The 14,875-nt window shown below is 45.3% G+C and overlaps 1 protein-coding gene across 2 annotated transcripts in view; it reads right to left on the bottom strand.

The window, feature by feature from the left end:
* LOC122081142 (calcium-dependent protein kinase 20-like) overlaps nucleotides 1-7,936 on the bottom strand; it is a 38,173-nt gene extending 30,237 nt beyond the window's left edge. Inside the window, exons 1-2 of one of the 2 annotated variants that reach the window (XM_042648131.1) lie at nucleotides 7,656-7,936; nucleotides 6,102-7,293 (exon numbers count right to left, since the gene is read on the bottom strand). In XM_042648131.1, coding sequence (XP_042504065.1) covers nucleotides 6,102-6,996 — 895 coding nt within the window. In that variant the 5' untranslated portion in view covers nucleotides 6,997-7,293; nucleotides 7,656-7,936. The remainder of the gene's footprint in view (nucleotides 1-6,101; nucleotides 7,294-7,655) is intronic. The other variant, XM_042648130.1, reaches the window with a different exon arrangement.
* Nucleotides 7,937-14,875: the final 6,939 nt, after the last annotated feature.

Here is a 14,875-nt window from a genome sequence, read left to right as displayed (position 1 = left end):
TCACAAAATACCGAAACCCAAATCTATTACTGACTCAGCAAGGACCCCATACATCAAAGTGGACTAAAGAAAATAAAGACGGACTATTAAACAGAGCGAGATGGGAAAGACACACGGTGATGTTTTCCTAACCCACAAGCCTTACACTCTAACCTAGGAGTAGACTTAAAACTAGGAAATAAAAGCTGTAACCTAGAAAGCAACAAATGACCTAAACGACAATGCCATTGGAAATGAGTAATGTCCCCAACAGCCGTAACAGCAGCAGCAGAAGAAGAGGTAGGACAGCCGCTGTTGAGGTAATATAATCCATTCTTTTCACGCCCTCCACCGATCATCTTCCTCGTGTGAAGATCATGAAAGACACAATAAGAAGGAAAGAATATTACTAAACAATTTAACGAACTAGTTAATTGACTCACAGAGAGAAGACTTAATGGAAATTGAGGAACATGTAAGACAGAATATAGGTTTATGGATGGGGTAGGTGAAACAGAACCATGTCCAAGAACCGGTGTTGAAGCACCATTAGCAAGGACAACAGAATTCGAACTGGAACTAGTAGAAAAACTCGTAAAAAGTGATGACTTACCGGTCATATGGGCAGAAGCACTTGAATCAATGATCCATGGGGTAGATGTAGTAGTAAGGAGGGTTGAGGTACCTGTGTGGGCTAGGGTAGCAGCGGATGTAGACACACCATTGGATGTGTTAGAGGATGCCTCAAGAGTGTGCAAGCGCCAGAGCAACTGATTGATGTCATCGCGCAGACTAGTAAAGGAATCTTCTGAAGAAGGCGTAGGCTTAGTAGCAACCGGAGACACTGTGTCAGTACCATCATCCGACACTGCATGATTGGCCAACTGGGTTGCCCATTCTAGCTTGCCATGCTTGGCCCGACAAGTCTCAACTGTATGATTAGGCTTCCCACAGTATGTGCAATGTCGAGTAGTACGATCAGATGATTGTCCAGTAGAGCCACGTCCGCCCCCACGACCGCGACCATAGCCATGGTTAGCAACAAAAGCAGAGTTGTCTTTGGAAGACTGATCAAGCTTGGTGGAGGAGGTGATACACTGCAACTGAGAATAGGCATCATTCAAAGTAGGAACCGTGTCACCCGCAAGTAAGTGACCCTTCACAGCTTTCAGATCATTTTTCAGGCCAGCCAAGAACTTGGAGACAAAAAATTCATTACGCTGAGCCTTCAGCTTGTCAATATCAGTGGTCAAGGGCTAAAAAACATTGAGTTCTTCCACCATTCCCCTAAATGTATTGTAATACTTTGAAAGAGATTTGTCAGACTGGTGAAACTGAAACAGCTTCCCATAAATATCATAAATTTGTGTCATGTTCTTTTCCTGAGCGTAGGTTTCTCGCAAATCATCCCATACTCCCTTTGCAATAGAATGGAACATGACATTGGCAGCTACATCAGGCTCCATATTGTTCCATATCTAGATCAAAATAAGAGCATTCTCCTTCAGCCAATTATCATAACCAGTGTCAGAAGATAGAGGTGGATCAGAGGTAGTATACTTGAGTTTTCCCTTGGCCATCATTACACTTTTACCGATTGAGCCCACAGAAGGTAGTTGGAATTACCCTTGAGCTTGATGGAGGTAATCTGAACATTAATATTGTCCGAGGCAGTAGTAGGGGTGGTAGCAATAGGAGTAGTCATGTCTTTAGTCTCAGCCATGAGAATCAATTAAGAAAAAGAAAAAACCAGCAGCAGCAGCAAGGAATCGGACTCCACAAACACCAACAGAAAATTGATCCGATAGGGGCAGCAGTTAGGGTCGAACCAGCCTTGATAGAAGCCCAACCAAACCTACTCGAGAAGGTAGTAATATAGGAAGACAAACCAGCGGACAGCAGCACTTCAAATATCAACAGTTACTCAGTTCATAAGTAGGGGCAGCAACAATAAATACTGCAGAAACAGGGGCAGCAGCCATAAAAAATCGGGAGGGAGATTTCTCGACCTCAACCAGTACACATACTAAGCAAGTACTAATAAAAAAGAGACCTAGTTTTTTCTTATGTCATGATAACTAGGTCAACCAGGTAGTAGTTGCAGCAAGGAGGTGGCAGCACACCAGAAAAAACAATACCGCTAGGTCGAAATCAGCAGCGATGATCTGTACTTTCCAATCGATGTGATTTAGACCTGCTCTAATACCATGTTGCAATGTAGAAACCTTATAACCAAAACCAGAAACCAGAAAAGAGAAGAAGAAGAATAAAAGAAGGAGAGACCGAAAGCTGTCCAGAAACGAGCAGCCTGCGATCAGTCCAGAATAGGCTGATGGCAGGTCAATATGTTGTATATATAATGCATAAAACCAAAGGAGAAAATACATAAAAGCCCCTCACTAAGCCGCAGCCCTAAATTACCCAAATATGGACCCGATAGGACCAAAAGGCCCCTATCTGGTCCAGGTTCTTACGCTAATCCCTTATCGGGATTAGCTCTACTTCTCAACAAGAGCATATACTAAAGCTTTGGCATAGCTTGTGCTATTGATGTTTTTCCTACAAAATTAAAATAAAACTTGCCTTAGATCCCTTAAACTTGCTATATAGACTTGTAACTATGTGACTAAGTAGCAACGCTAATTTAGGATTTATATAAGATGATCTTTTATTGCCAGGTGTTCATATATTTTTTAATGTTTTATCTATCTTCATGTTTTTTAAATAGAGCTGTCCTTGTAGTAATTTTGATTTAAACTATCAATAGTCATTCTCTCTCTCTCTCTCTCTCTCTCTCTCTCTCTCTCTCTCTCTCTCTCTCTCTCTTACGTGCATTTGCACGTGTTTCTTTGCTAGTATATATGTATAAGAATCTGTATTGTCATGTAATAGGCCTTGGAGTTCAAAACCTACCTAAAGTTGATTGGTTTTAGATGATTGGAGCTTGCTAATTTGGTTAAGGTTCAATAACTACAGCATGGTCCAAGAGTGGCATTATTCGCTAACCCACTAACAACTAAGTTCGCTTTCATAACAGGAGGAAGAAAGAAAATGTAGGAAGCATCCCATGGTTTTGAATGTGAGATGTACCAAATTACTAAACTTTCAATGGCTATCTGTTACTGGTCACTGCTAACAGTACTTAAATGCTTCAACTCTTCTACTCTTTAAGTGGGCAATCTTCTCAGCATAAATAGGTGTACAAGATTGGGTCACATTCTTATTAATCAAGGATTGATGGAGCCACCACCACCATAACCTTATCCCGACTTAATCGCTTCGGCTACAGAATACCACCACGATGGAGTCACATCACACAAAATCTCTTACAAAAACAATATCATGACATGCTCTCCGAATTGGCTGATCCAACTGACCCAGATCGATTTAGCCCAGAAAAAAAATCCAACATCAGATACCAATCTTTAAATCCTTGACATGATCTAATCATATTCATTATTCAACGAATCCATTAAAAAAAAAATCTCCAGATGACTTCCAGATGATTTGGGTGACTGTATTCTGTTTTTAACTTGTGGAGAAACCAAAATCAGATCATTCACCCAGAAAAAAAGGTGGGAAATATCGGAGTTCAGAGCCATAACTAAATAAGCTTACTACACCTCTGATCCACAGTCGATTGGATCTGATTGGCCTGCAGGCCTGCAAGTAATGGGCCCACTAATGGAATGGAACTGATCCCGATCTGATGGCTAGATGTGAACCAGATCTGATTTCAAGGTTATTTTCCAGAAATAAAACAGAATTTAACTAGCCCAATTAATGGAGATTGATGTGGCATGATTGAGAGGAGACAGAAAGAGTGGTCAATAGTAGTAAAGGTAAGAAAGGAGATAATAACTTGAGAGAGAAAATTGGAGAGAATAAGGAAGTTGCAATGGGAATGAAAGAGAAAACCCTCATTAAAATAAACTGAACAAATCAATAGAAGAGAGAGAGAAGAAGAAACCGGGAAAAGTGTAATCAATTGTGGGGAAGGAGAGGAAAAAGGAAGAAAGTGAGGAAGATCTCTTACTGCGGGAAATGAGCGAGAAAAGAAGGGGGAGAGAGAAAGAATAAGTCGCACAAGGGAAGTACCAAACAATTAAAACAAATCCATTCAATTCCAAAATCGTAGGAAAGGGTGGTTGCATATATATAAGCTGTAAACATTCCTAAATTGATTCTCATAAGGACTCTTTAACACTCTCTTACTTGAAATAAACTAGCAAAATTAATAAAATTCTTAGTAACCTAATATAACTCTTAGATAGCTAAGAGAAATTCCTAAATTTGGAATCTTGACATGGGATCTACAAATAAAAACCAAAAATTAAGGCCTAACCCCAACTAATACTAAAACCTGGCCCAAATTTAAGCCGGACCTGCATTAAACTTCCACACAACAATCAATTTCAACAAGAAAGCTTATTTGTCAGCTTCACAAAGAATTAAGTTTCAAACTGTATCAAATATTCAAATATGGCCAAACATAAACCACTGAACATACCAAGCACTATTTTTCATGAGGATGTAAGAAAGAACTCTTCATAAGACCCTTGAAGATAATAATAATAAATAAATAAATAAGGCAAGCATTGCATAATGGATAAGGCATATATTTGTGGCCAAGACACCATAAATATCATAATATTACAAAGGGGGGAAAAAGAATGAGAAGAAATCCACCTGGATAACATAGATAACAGAGAGATTATAAAAAAATCACACTATTCCTATTTCAAAGATCAAAGTCAATAGCATGATTTCCCACAAAATAAATATAAATAAGCACGAATGGGGTATTGGGACAGGCCTGAAGACTAAGCATGTGAGCTCACAAGGCACGTAATGGATACCATTTCAGAATTTGGAGAACTCTTCATTTTTTTATTTTAGATCAGGTACTGATCACTAGGTATTCTCTTCTACAGCATTCATCACAAAGGCACTGATATTGAAGGGATATGGACATAGACCAGAAGAATGAAGTATATTATTTTTTTTTTTTTTTGGGGGGGGGGGGGGGTGTGGAGGGGTGGTTGGGGGAGAGGACGGGGTTGGTTAAGTCTATCATAAGTTGTCCAACACATATTCATACTGGTACTCATGGTGCAAAGTGAGAATATTTTTATCCTTGTATCGCACAAAAAGAAAATACTCATCCTCGAATAATTTTTTAAGGTTACATATACCTAAAAAAGATTCATTTATGGATCAATTCTCTTGTTCCACTTGGTTAAATTGGAGCTAAATCTATTGGTGGATATTATTACTCAATAAATTTAACTGTGCCTTTTTGCTTTAATTGTTCACATTCATTAACTCTGTTCTATTTTCCTGGTGACATGAATCATGAGGAGTTGAAAGAACCCTTCCCTAACCTCAACAGGTTAGTACATAGTAGCAGAGGAAAGTTCTTTTATGATAGACAATTACAAGGAATTTGACTGCCCTTGGCACAAATCTAGCTCACAATGTAGTGGGAATAATGAAAGTTCTCATGTTCACTGGTACTTTGACTTTAATCGTTATTAAATGCTGCACCATCAAATATGCCAATAAAACTCAGAAAAGACTCCATAAAATGGCAGTTTTTCATGTGGACAGTCATCAACCAGGAAAGTTCTTTTATGATAGATTATGTTCCAGATAATCCAACTTTGGATCCACATATCCTCTGGCCGGATATTGAAACCCCTAAAACTCGATACAGATGCGAATCGAATCTGGATTTTCGTCTATCCATTTACATCCCTATCTACCAACCCTGGAGTATTGAACCTTGTGTTATGAAAACTTCATGAATTGTTTCTTATTTTCAAGTCTATGTTGATATTGGATTTCTAAACCTGCTTACAGGATGTCCACAGGTTAACTGAACTTCGCAGCAGCTATTTAAGTATTGATACTTAAATAAGATGCAAAAAAATGATCAACTCCTCCGACTTAACCACAATGAATGACAGTGGACATAAAAGTAAATGAGGAAATATGAAAAACCCAAATATGTAATATAATTTATTTCTCTTTCCCCCCACACACCCAAAAAAAAAAAAAAAAACAAAAGTGGTATTTCAATATTATCAGATTAACGAAATGAGGGCCTCTCAGAAACATACCTGGTCTAAAGAATACAGACAGCCCAAAGTCAATCGTTTTAAGTGGCGCTTCCTCTTCCTGGTTGACAAAGAGAAAATTTTCGGGCTTAAGGTCACGATGCATGACACCTAAAGAATGGCATGCTTCCACAACACCAACTATAATCCTAGCAAGCTCAGCTGCCTTCCTTTCTGTATAATGCCCCCTCTGGATAATCCTGTCAAAGAGCTCTCCACCTGCACACAACTCCATCACAACGTGAACCGCAACGGCATCCTCATAAGCACCCTTGATCTGGATGACATTAGGGTGGCCAGCCAAATGGTGCATTATCTGGATTTCCCTCCTCACGTCCTCTACATCCTCTTCGGTTGTCAATTTCCTCTTCGCGATTGATTTGCAAGCATATTCTTTCCCAGTTCCTTTTTCCAAGCAATAGAACGTCGTGCCGAATTGTCCCTGCCCAAGCTTCCGACCCAAAGTGTACTTCTCTTTCAGATTCTCCGTCTTCCTCTGCAACACAGAATCTGTCTGAAGGCCAGCACTAGACAATCTCTTGATATGTACAGGTTTCTTGGGCTTCGGAGCCTCTGGTGCTTTAATTTCCTCCTCTTTCACTGCTGGCTTAGCGGGCACGGTAGATTCCCCAGGTTTACTCTCTCCCTCGGTGATTTTAACAGGTTCTGGTGGTGTGTTTTGAACAGGTAGGGGGGCTTGAGACTCTTTAGATGGCGTCTCAGTTGCTGGTGCTGGTGTTGTTGACTCTTTTGCTGCCTCTGCTCGTTTTCTGCTATCTCCTTCTCCTTTGGGAGAAGGTAGCATTTCCCCGGGGCTTCTTCCCCGCCACACTGCAGCAGTCACACTTTGTAAGAATCCATTGTTGCCCAGATTGGGTCCTACGCATGTGTTCCCCATCGGATATCAATCTCAATTCCGTCGGAACCAGCGCTCTTGGCTTCCAACATTGAAATCAAACCTCAACAGCCCCATTAACCGAACCGGCAGAACAATCCAAGATTTGTCACGTTAGATATCATAGAAAAACCCCATTTCCCTCTATTACTGAAACGCATTACCTCCCACTATGAGCTTGAATTATCAAAGCTCAGAGTACAGATCGAAGAAATGCGAACTGGCGTTGTAATCATAGCAACGGAAGCGAATCTTTTATTTTCAGCGAGTGTTCTTATAAAATCGACAAATGGAGGAATCCTACATAGAAATCGGGAGGAAAAGCAGAGGAAAAGATTCCGCAAATCAAAAATGATTTTGAAATGATGTAAAAAATCGAATCCAATTCAGTAAAGAACAAAATAATCAAATTCTCGGCCGGGAAAAGTAATCTCTAGTGCAAAATTTAGAAAAAGGAAAAAGTTCCGGAGAAAAAGAAAAAGTCCGATCCAAAATTTGACGATTCCTTTAAAAAATTTATAATTTTAGCGTCAAAGCTATCAATTCAAACACCGAAATTGAATGGATAAATAAATAAATAAAACGGGAATTCACGAATAAATGCGAAAAAGAGAAAATTTAGACAGAATATATTAAACTTTTAAAGGGACAAGAGAGCATACACAAACAGAAATGGCAACACAAAACCCCCTCCAAAATAAAAAAGGAGGGAAAGATGAAGTACCAGATCAACCTCCGTTTCAAGTCCGAGAGTCGAGAAGGAGAAGCAGAGGAAAAGATCACCGCTTTCTTTCTCTCTCTCTCTCTCTCTCTCTCTCTCTCTTTTTAATTTTGTTTGAAAAATGGAGCGGTGGAGCGGAGGCCAATTTCCAAGGCAAATCCAGGGTAGAGAGAGAGAGGGATAAGCTTCTCCGGATTCCGTTGCAAATCTTAGTAGAGTGCTGACGGCTGAGTCGATCATTTACCGGTCAGGATCTTGATCTCATACAATCCGACCCGGACTTTGAAAGTGGGTCCCTAGGAGGAGTCCATATCCCCTGCTGAGAGCATTTGGCACGCACCCAAAAGACTCCCAGCCAGTCGATACTCACTGCACCAGTGCAGCGGCTAAGGCAATCTTCACCCTCAATTTTCCATGCAAGCCTTTTGAGAAAGATAAAGGCTATGTTTGGTAGTGTTGCTGTCAAAAATTCGTATGAACTGATCCTGCACAAGCACAGACAGCAGAGGCCCGGAGCTTTGTCCGGGGTTAGCCCTCCAACGTTCAAGTTAGGGGTCGGCCACACAAATTTTGTTATAGGAGTAATGGTGTGGGTAGTAATGCTTACCTTTCCCTTTCTTCCGGGCCTTCTTATATAGCTCTTAAGGTTTAGGGTTTCCCCTTTCCTAGGAAGAGTCTTCCTTGAGTCTACCTCCTGTCCTTTTAGAGTCCTACTCTGATACGTCTTACCCCTTCGTGGGGGATATTCTCTTCACGCGGTTGACGTGGTAGAGTCCTGGTAGCCTCTATCAGGTGGGTGACGCTTGTCCTTACCCTACTGGACAGTCAATTTGGCCGTATCAGGAGCCCCCTTACTCCCGTCAGGAGACTCTTCCTGTGGGAGCAATCAAATTTTTCGTCATCTTTTCTCCTCCCTTTTTTTTTTTTTTTTTTTTTTTTTTTTTTTTTTTTTTGAGTCCCTTCAGCCTTATTCCTTCTGCTTCGGCTTTAGTTCTGCTTGCAACCGAGAGCTTCAGTCAGCCGATGTGAAGACCTTTGGTCAGTTCGGCTCGGCCTTGCCCGAGCCCCCGTCCGAGGTGAGCACCTGTGTCGTGGCGGCGCCATTAATGCTCGGGTAGTCGTACCGTTTTTCTCCCATCTATATAGTTGGGGGTCCATTTGTGGGGCACTTTTCTTTTTCCTTCAGAGAGCCTACCTTCGGTCTCGATGTTTCTTTCGAAGAGCTCACCCTCGGTCTCGTTTTTCCTTTAGTTTAGCAGCACCTGAAAGTAAGTTCCATGTCTTGTTCATCGGGCTACAGTCCGTCGTCCTCAGAGAGCGTAAGGCCTAACCGTAGGTGTCGGAGTCCAGGGGGGATCCGAGGGATGTCCTCGGACTCCATCGATCTACCCTCTGCCCGCGACTCATCGTCTGCGGCCTCACTGTCTGGGTCCGAGGGTGGCTCAAACGGTGCAGGATTTAGGGAGAGGATACTCGATTCCCGAGCCCAGACCCAGGAACCCTTAGAGGTGGAGGCTCTCCATATCGTATCCACCATAAATGAGCCAGAACTGGAGGAACTAAAGGCCTCCTTTGGTATCCCAGACGCTTTCGAGCTCCGTCTGTCCAAACCGTCTGACCAAGCCAGCTATCGAAACTCCGAGGAGCTATGCTTGTACAAGGAGGCATTCAAGGCCGGCCTTCGGCTTCCCCTCCATCCCTTCTTCGCCCGAGTATTTTGGCACTACGGGATTTATCCGACCCAGCTGACGCCGAACAGATGGCGACAGGTGCTCAGCTTCGTCATCCTTTTCTCAAGGCACCAGAGGCCTCTCTCCCTCCCTCTCTTCATCAACTGTTTCTTCCTTCAGGCCTGTAAGGGTCTTTCGGGCTGGTACTACTTCTGCCCCCGAAAAGACCTTCGGCTGCTGAGTGGTTACCCGACGTCGATCCACGGGTGGAAGGAGAAGTTCTTATTTGTGAGGTCGTCCGAGGGGGTGCCCTTCGGCACCGTCTGGGATATCCCTGACCTTAGGGAGGTGAACTCCACCCCTGCCCTTTTCGGGGCAGACGCGGAGTCATTGGCGATGGTGAGGCGGCAAGAAACTTGTCCTCCAGTTGAGGTCAACTGCCTTAAGTCCGACGCCATATTGTTCAGATTCGGGCTTAGCCTATGTGAGTTAGGCTAGCCCCAGTTTATTTCCTTCAGGCATCGGTGTTTCGTACTGACTCCCTTCGTTTCTTCATGCAGTGCAAATCTCAAGGTCCGAGGCTCGGGCTGCCGCAGTGGCGAGGTAAGCCCAAATAAGGGAGGCCAGGGCGCAGGATGCCCAGCAACAACAGAGGCCGAAGAGGAAAGAGAAGAAGGGGCCCTCCTCTGAGACTCTGAAGAAAAGACCTAGGGGCGAGGGGCCAAGCGCCGAGGCTGTCCAGGCCCTCGCTACTCCGGGCCATAACCTGCTAGCCCGAGACTCCTCCCCTGTTGCGGACTTCAGAAGCCCGAGGGTGGGGAACATGAGGGCTGAAGTCAGATTCGTCCCTCAGTGGTCGGTCAAGGAGGACGACACCTTGTCAGTCGGGCGTGTTGCTTGGGAGTTGGTGATGAAGGGCAGTCTTCCCCGAGATGCTGCCGAAGCTCAACGGTAAGGGACGGCGGCCATGATAACGAACGCCTGCATCTTCATGGCCGGGGTAAGTCTCAGTCCTTAACACTTGTTTATTTTTCACCACAACATTCTGACCTTCGGTGTCTCATGTGGGCCCAAAACCAAATGGGTCAGCAGGCGGTTCGGGCTGAAGCTATGGGCCGAGACCTCGAGATTGCCGAACGAGAGAAGGTTGTTCTGGAGAATGAACGTTCGGTCTTCCTCGAGAAGGTGGAGCACTTGGAAACGGACCTCCTCCTTACGCGCCAGGAATGCGATCGGAAGTTGGTGGAGTAGAAGGCTCAGATGAAGGCGAGGGTTCAGGAGGCCGAGGCCCGAGGGGCCAAGAAGTACACGTCCTCTGAGGACTTTCGGGAGGAAATTAAACGTGCCATCACCCCTGGGTTCACAATGGGCGCTACCGAGGTTCGAGACTGGGTCCTCGAGTGTTACCCAAGGGTCTCTTTCGAGGACAGTGGGCTCATCTTCTAAGAGGAGGGTATTAAGGCGGCCCCATCAGCCATCGAGGTTGCCGATGCCGACGGCGAAGGCTGCAACGAGGAAGGTGAGGTTCAGCTGCAACGCGAGATCCCTCTGACTCCCGATCACGACGGCTCGGATCAGGAGACCCACCATATCGAGGAAGAGGCCGTGAATCCGACGAATGCCCCCTGAAGCCACCCCGGGTCTCAGCTCAGCCTGAGCTCTTTTTGTGTTTGATATGAGCCTTCGGGCTTCTTCCTGTAATCTCGGCCTTCGGGCCTTCTTATGTAATCTCGGCCTTCAGGCCTTCTTATGTAATCTCGGCCTTCAGGCCTTCTTTTATGGAATCTCGGCCTTTGGGTCTTATCAATGAATGTATTTCCTTTCGTATGCTTCGACTTCCACTTTTTCGCGTTCTTTTGGGTAAGGTGATCTTTAGTCCATAGGTAGATGATGCAAGGAGGCCGAAACCCATTGTTATCAGCCTTAGGATCCGCATGTCTACTTAAGCATGGCTCGGTCCCGCTCCCTCGGCTTATCCAAGAGGTTTCCCGAGTACGAGGGTTCTGGACTTAAGGGATCTTGAACAAGTGTGGTTTTCACCAAGTGGTGTTCCCCCATCAGCTCCGGCCGAAGGGTCTTTTACACTTTGGTATTGATCCGAGATCCAGCCGAGGGCAGATCCCTCGACCATCGTCGCTCCCTACCAAATTGAGAACCTTAGGTCAAGTCCCCTTGGCCATTGGTCTGAGCCCCCGACCGTGGTGAGGACCTTTGATCAGCTCGGCTCGGCCTTTGCCTGAGCCCTCGACCGAGGTGAAGACCTTCGGCTGTATCCATTCAGTAGAGTTAAGGTCACCAAACAGGAGAATTCCTCTCAATTGCCGTAAACCAGCTTTCGTATTTTCCATGAATGAGATCCTCCAGAGTTTAGGATGAGGAATTACAACTTAAAAGTGTATAAGAGCAAAAATTGCAAAAATTACAAAAAACAAGTGTGCTTGCTACTTCACTGCTGATAGAATTGTACTTCACTACTGATAGAATTTTCTTAAGTTCTGAGAGTTCCACGATCGGGGTACCCTTTCTCCCCCCATAGTCTCCAGGTGATAGGACCCTGGTCGTATTACCCTTGAGACTCGGTAGGGACCTTCCCAATTTGGATCTAGCTTCCCTTGATGTCTCGGGTCTGATACTTCAGCCCTTCTAAGGACGAGGTCACCCATTCTGAACTCGTTCTTTCGAACTTTGGTGTTGTAGTGCCTCGCAACCCTCTGTTGGTAAGTGGCCATCCTTTCTTACGAAGTGTCTCTGATTTCAGCCAAGAGGTCTAAATTCGCTTGGAGCCCTCCATCATTTTCCTCTTCATTGTAGTATTGAATCCGATGGGTAATGGCCCCTATCTCCACTGGAAGTACAGCTTCAGTGTCGTATGTTAAAATGAAGGGTGTTTCTCCGGTGGCCGATCTCTCAGTGGTGCGGTAAGCCCAGAGGATGTGGTGCAACTCGTCTGCCCATAGTCCTTTGGCGTCATCCAGTCTCTTCTTTATTCCTTGAAGTAGTGTACGGTTGGTTACCTCTGTCTGCCCATTGGTCGGTGGATAACCGACAGAGGTTTTCCTATGGTCAATGCCGAGGGCATCACAGAACAAGCCGAAGGTCAGATTGGCAAACTGAGTTCCATTGTCCGTTACCACAACCCGAGGGATTCCAAATCTATAGACTACCGCCCTTTGGAAGAAGTCCCTTACGTTCTTTTCGGTTATCGTCGCCAGTGCTTCGGCTTCTGCCCATTTCGTGAACTAGTCTACCACCACCACGACAAATTTCCTTTGTCTCATGGCCAGGGGGAATGGGCCTAGGATGTCGATTCCCCACATGGTGAATGGTATTGGGCTTGATAGAGATGAGAGCTCGGTAGAGTGTAGCCTGGGAACGGGGGCGAACATCTGGCACTTAACGCACTTCTTGACTAATGATTCCGCATCCTTCCTCATTGTCGGCCAGCACAGACCCTGCCTTAGCACCTTATGTGCCAAGGCCCGAGCTTCCAGGTGATGGCCGCATATCCCTTCATGTACTTCCCGGAGTGCATACTCGCCATCGGTGGGGTCCAGACACTTTAGGTACGGCATGGTGAACCCTATTTTGTACAGTGTCTCGTCCTTCAGAAGGAAGCGTGCCGACCTCATTCGTACTTTCCTTGCCTCGTCCCTATTCTCTGGGAGCTTTTCTTCCTTGAGGTATTCGATTATGGCATCCATCCAGCTTTTGCCGTGTTCACCTACAGGTAATGCCTCTCGGGGTTTTTTGGTACTTGGCTGTGATAGCACTTCAAAATACACCGATCGTCCAAGATCTACGAAGTTGGAGGTGACCAGCTGTGACAGTGCGTCCACACTAGCATTCTCTTCTCGTGACACCTGTCGTACCTCGAATTCCTTGAAGGCCGCTATTATTTCTCGCACCGTCTTCAAGTACTCAGCCATCCTTTGTTCTTTGGCTTCGTAGTCTCCATTCACCTGTCGTACCATGAGCTGTGAGTCATATGCACCACCAGCTCCTTTACCATCAAAGCCGGAGCCAGAGTAATTCTGGCTATTAACGCTTCGTATTCTGCTTCATTGTTGGAGGCGTCGAAGTCGAACCATAGGGCGTATTCTATCTTGAAACCCTTGGGGCGAACCAATATGATTCCTGCGCCATTTCCTGCACTGTTGGAAGCACCATCCACGTACAATGTCCAAGCCTTTTCTCCTCGGTTCTCGACAAACTCCTGGGGATCATCAGGGAGCGTCATCTCAGCGATGAAGTCTGTGAGGGCATGTGCTTTAATTGCGGTTCTCGGTTTGTACTGGATGTCGAATTCTCCTAACTCTATGGCCCAGTTTACCAGGCAACCGGACATATCAGGCCACTGCAGTATCTTTTTCAGGGGCTGGTCTGTGAGTACGCATACCGTATGTGATTGAAAATATGGCCTCAGCATTCTTACCACTGTCACTAGGGCATACGCCACTTTCTCTGCCTTTCTGTATTTTGTTTCGGCATCTAGAAGGGTTCGGCTGACATAGTATATTGGCCGTTGTTGCCTTCCTTCTTCCTTTGTCAGTACTGCGCTTACCGCCACTGCTGATACAGTAAGGTATAGCTACAGGGTATCCCCGGTGTTCGGCTTCGTCAGAAGTGGGGGTGCGGCCAAGTACTCCTTCAATTGTTCAAAGGACTTTTTGCACTCCTCCGTCCATTCGAACTTTTTGGTCCCCTTCAGTGCTTTGAAGAAGGGGAGGCATCTGTCTGCCTACCGAGACATGAATCACCCGAGGGCGACGACCCGACCTGTTAGCTCCTGGACTTGCTTCACATTCTGGGGTGACCTCATATCCCGAATGGCTTGTATTTTCACCGGGTTGGCTTCAATTCCCTCTCCGAGACAATGAAGCCGAGGAACTTTCCCGAGGCTACTCCGAATGTACACTTTGCTGGGTTCAGCTTCATGCCGTACTGCCTCAACATCTGGAACGCCTCTTCTAAGTCTTGGATGTGTCGTTCCGCCTTCAAGCTTTTTGCGAGCATATCGTCCACGTACACCTCCATGGTTTTGCCGATCATCCCCTTAAAGATTTTATTCATCAACCTTTGATAGGTGGCCCCTGTGTTTTTTAGCCCAAGGGGCATGACTTCATAGCAGTACAGTCCTCCCTCGGTCACGAAGGAAGTTTTCGAGACATCAACCTCTGATATCTTGATCTGATTGTACCCCGAGTATGCATCCATGAAGCTCAGCGCCTCGTATCCTGTCGTGGCATCAATGAGGAGGTCTATCTTTAGCAGGGGGTATGCGTCCTTCGGGCAGGCCTTGTTCAGGTTGGTGAAGTCGATGCAGATCCTCCACTTTTCATTTGCCTTTGGGACCAACACTACGTTGGATATCCACTCCGGGTATTGGATCTCACGGATGAACTGGGCCTTCAGCATCTTCTCTACTTCTTCGTCTATTTTCTACTGTCTTTCGGGGGCGAAAGTCCTCTTCTTCTGTTGCACTGGCTTCTTC

This window comes from Macadamia integrifolia, chromosome 6, assembly GCF_013358625.1.
Source record: "Macadamia integrifolia cultivar HAES 741 chromosome 6, SCU_Mint_v3, whole genome shotgun sequence".
Taxonomy (NCBI): domain Eukaryota; kingdom Viridiplantae; phylum Streptophyta; class Magnoliopsida; order Proteales; family Proteaceae; genus Macadamia; species Macadamia integrifolia.
The sequence above is the reverse complement of the archived record's forward strand: the minus strand, read 5'-3'. Positions and strand labels throughout refer to the sequence as shown.